The sequence below is a fragment of the Manihot esculenta genome, chromosome 8 (genome assembly GCF_001659605.2).
Source record: "Manihot esculenta cultivar AM560-2 chromosome 8, M.esculenta_v8, whole genome shotgun sequence".
Taxonomy (NCBI): Eukaryota; Viridiplantae; Streptophyta; class Magnoliopsida; order Malpighiales; family Euphorbiaceae; genus Manihot; species Manihot esculenta.
Window position 1 is genome coordinate 17,700,845 of NC_035168.2, and position 3,979 is coordinate 17,704,823.

Consider the following 3,979-nt stretch of genomic DNA (forward strand, 5'->3'; position numbering starts at 1 on the left):
TCTTGGGGATCCCGGTCTTCATTTGGGAGATCTTGGGGATCCCGGTCTTCTTCCGGGAGATCTTGGGGATCCCGGTCTTCATCCGGGAGATCTTGGGGATCTCGGTCTTCATCCGGGAGATCTTGGAGATCTCGGTCTTCATCCGGGAGATCTTGGGGATCCCGGTCTTCATCCGGGAGATCTTGGAGATCCCGGTCTTCTTCCGGGAGATCTTGGGGATCCCGGTCTTCATCCGGGAGATCTTGGGGATCCCGGTCTTCTACCTCCAGGAGGTCTCTATGTCTCAAGGAGGTCTTATGAAAGATTCAGTATTTTTCTGCAAAATAAGAGCTTGCACAGAGCGTATATAACGAGAATGCTCATTGTTAATTCAATAATATTCATCAATAAATAATATGTCGCACATGTCACTTAGTTTCATACTTCAGATGAATAATTTATAAAATACTATGCTCGAACATGTAAAATATTGTGAAAAGTATAAGTATTATTTACACTTTATAATTCTGTAATAAAAAATAACTACAAAACAATAAATGAAAGTAGCGTAAAAGACTCTTGATTTTGAGGTTTGTCTGGTGGTGATGATGATTAATAATTAATTGCTTGCAGTTGTAGCGGATCGTGCGTAAGCTAATAAATCATTTATGATGGCATTGTTGTAATATTTGTAAAGAATTTGGGTACTTACCTCCCAGTAATTAAGAGCCACGTCGACCACTTTTGTATGAGTTGTGTTGACGTGTCACTTTACTGCAATTCCCTCAAACTCAATCTTGAAAAATTAATAATTTCGATATTTGGGCGACCTGCTACAGTCCGAGCTCCTTTCGGTCTTGCTACTCCGACTGGCCGATCGACCTCCACATTTACATATGGACGAAATGTTAAATCATGATCCTTATTGGAATTCACAGCAATTTGCGGATAGAGCAAAGAAAATGCTGAAGAAAGTGATGTGCTTGATTTCTTCATCCTTGGAAAGCGTGCGTTATTGGAATTCAAGAGTACCCTTATTGTTGTAAAATTCAGCCATTTGTCAACTCTCTTCAACATGTGCGATAGGCATGCCCATACCAAATCTTTCCCTATACAAGCAATCAATGCTAAAGATGTTAGACCGTCCGCAGCAGATTTCAAATGGCTTGAGAAATTCAGCCAATCCCGCAAAATCAAGTTTCTGAGTTTGCTTAGCCTTAATGAGAAGCTCCTTCTGAACACTAAAAGCTTCTTGCGCAATCTTTGTAACCTCCAACACCTGTCCACCAATCTTCTCATCCGCAGCCAAAACCCTACCAAAGAACTGTCCCAATAGATCGTCAAATGCCACAATTGATGGATCGATGGTCACATCAGCTCCACTAAAGTCCGAAACTCCGTGGTCCCTGAACGCCGATGTAGACAGTGCCTCTAGCCGCGCCACCGCCGATTCGGGCCTGTCAATTAGCTTCTCCTCCATGAAGCAAAGCGAAATCCTGCCTACTTCCTTCCTCTGTATATAACTGAGCTTTGTTTCCTTCCTTCTCTGTGGAAGCTTTCGACGGGGACAAAGAGTAGATCTGGGAGGACTCGTTGTGCCGACCTCACTTGTTGCCGTCTTCAAGCTGGCCAACACGTATAACCCGAATCTCTTCTTCGATTAGTTTGGGCATCTGACAATTTTGTATTGTCTCCCTGTTGCCCCGATGCTTTCCATCTGTCCTGACATGCGAGTCCAACCTCAAACACGGCTTCGACCTCGACCACGAATCTAATTTCGAACATGGATCCGACCTCAACGAGCAATCTATCGCTGTGGTCGTCGGATTTGCCGAGTTCCTTTCTGTCTTGCTAAACACAGCTCCGACCTCCTTTTTTTTATTTTATTTTAATATGTATATAGCCGAACTCATAATTTCAACAAATGCATATATTACTCACTCTGAAGTTTTGCTTCACCAGGTTTGATAGATAAAATCAGCCGTAATAAAATCTAATAAATATTGAAATAAATTATTTGAAATACCATCAAAATATTCTTTAGCACAATGAACCCTTCTTTTCAGCTGGGTTATCTGCTCAAACTTTCGTACCTTATGTGGATCTCAATGGGTGGATCTGAAAACTTTTGAGATAGTAAAATATCTTTCGTTTTCCACAGACGACGCCATTTGATAACTCTAAATCTCCTTGGGCTCCATATCCGATAGATCTGGTTCTCCCTCGTCCCCTGTTATATAGATTTGATTTCTTTTTGGGCTACAGCGGATGGGTCTGTCAAATGGGTCTCTCCATATTCTCTTTGAGGAAAGGACCTGCAAAATAAGGAAAAAGGGGGTCAGGGGCCCATCGGGGATGCCCCGGCGGAGACCCTCCGACGCTCAAGTCAGATTTACGAGCTAGAGTAGTGTGGATAAGCCAGAGTTGCAGAGAGAAAATAAAAATGGGATTAAGGAAGAAGGAGCAGGAGAGAGAGTCCCCCCCTTGAAGGAGAAGACCCTCCAGTATATAGTGCTTTCCTGTCCTTTTCACTCAGGCCCGTACGTACGGTTGTGTCAGGCCCCTGCTCCATGCGTAACGGCCATTTAATGCTCTCCAGAGCTCATGCGGGTAGGGCTGGTGAGTGATTGGGCCTACTCCCTTATGGGGCTTGTGCTCATATCTGATCCGGATCACCCTGGGTTGCCGGCCCAGGCTCGTGAAGTCGAGCCGCCTCTCGAGCGTATGATCTGATGGGCTTTGGACCTGTGGCCTTCTTTTGGACCCGACCTTATTCCTGGGCTAGGAAAGATCTGGAGGTTATCATGAATAATATTTAAATTATTTAGGTTAATCAGCCAATATTAAGGCTATAATTGAAAAAAAAAAGAAACAGTTTAAATTTTTTTTATTATCAAACATCAAGTCAGTCAGCAACCATGTATAATATTATGAAAAACACATCTACAGCCATATCAGTAATTTCAATTTTGAATTTCAATTAATAATTAAAATTAATAAAAAAATTTTAAATGAGGTAAATTTATAAAATTAAAATAGGTTATAATTTACAAAAAAGTCTATTGAACAAAAAATTTTAAAAATTTTATGAATTTTTATATTTATATTTTAAACTTAAAATCTTCAATAATAAATGAAGGGGCCAGAAAGTAAAATTGTGTTGTAATAGGCTAAACATGCAAGAGAGAGAACGTGAGGTAGTGAGTGTTCACGGTAGCCACTCCGACGCTCAAGTTAGTAGATTGGAGAATAGGACGAACGTAGAACTTGAGAGTAGTTGTGTAAAAGAATTGCATATCTTTATTTCTGTTATCATTTTATTTTTATACTGTAGGAAAATGGAGATAAATATAGCATTTCCTAATAATTCGACTATGATGTGGCTGACTGCTTGATAAGGGATCTCGCCAGCTAATAAGTCGGTAATCCCGCGATTACAGGCGTAATGGAGATATGTTAGACTGTGCCTGATAACGGTAACTTCATGCCAAGACTCGATCTATCCTGGGGAGGGCGAGTCTTGATGATAAACCAAGTATTGAGATGTTTTGGTCTTTCTTTTCTCAGATGGGGCCGCATTGCCCACTTATCAGATCCTTGCCATGTGGCCCTATTTTGTGGTGACAGCTCATAACTTACTTTGGACGATCGTTATGTAATATCAGAGGTCCCCCGCTGGACTTCGATTCTTTAGATTTAAAGGTGATGGTTTGCCTTCCCGATCTGAGACATGTAGTATGATTAGATTGGTCTTCCTTGCTTGTGTTGTTTTGTCTGTTTCTGCCCATAAATGATGATTACCTTGTTTCTCGAGCCGTGTTCAAAGCTCGTTGTTTATGCCATTGTATAAAACCCCTTCTTTTGTTTCTTTTGCTTGCGATATGTCTACGAAAGTCCTGACTACTCCTCTTTTCCATTTTTAATCCCTTGTTTTAGGGTATTTCTTGTTTGTTTTCCCTTTTATAGAAATGAATAGAGGTACTTTCTTTACCTCTTCTTC

The 3,979-nt window shown here is 41.1% G+C and overlaps 1 protein-coding gene across 1 annotated transcript; it reads right to left on the reverse strand.

The window, feature by feature from the left end:
• Window positions 1–749: 749 nt before the first annotated feature.
• LOC122724350 (cyclase-associated protein 1-like) lies at window positions 750–2,778 on the reverse strand. Its single transcript, XM_043958903.1, has 2 exons — window positions 2,073–2,778; window positions 750–1,921 (listed from the first exon to the last, which is right to left on the reverse strand). Exon 2 carries the CDS (start codon window positions 1,457–1,459, stop codon window positions 1,040–1,042), a length of 420 nt encoding a protein of 139 aa, XP_043814838.1. The 5' UTR covers window positions 1,460–1,921; window positions 2,073–2,778; the 3' UTR covers window positions 750–1,039.
• Window positions 2,779–3,979: the final 1,201 nt, after the last annotated feature.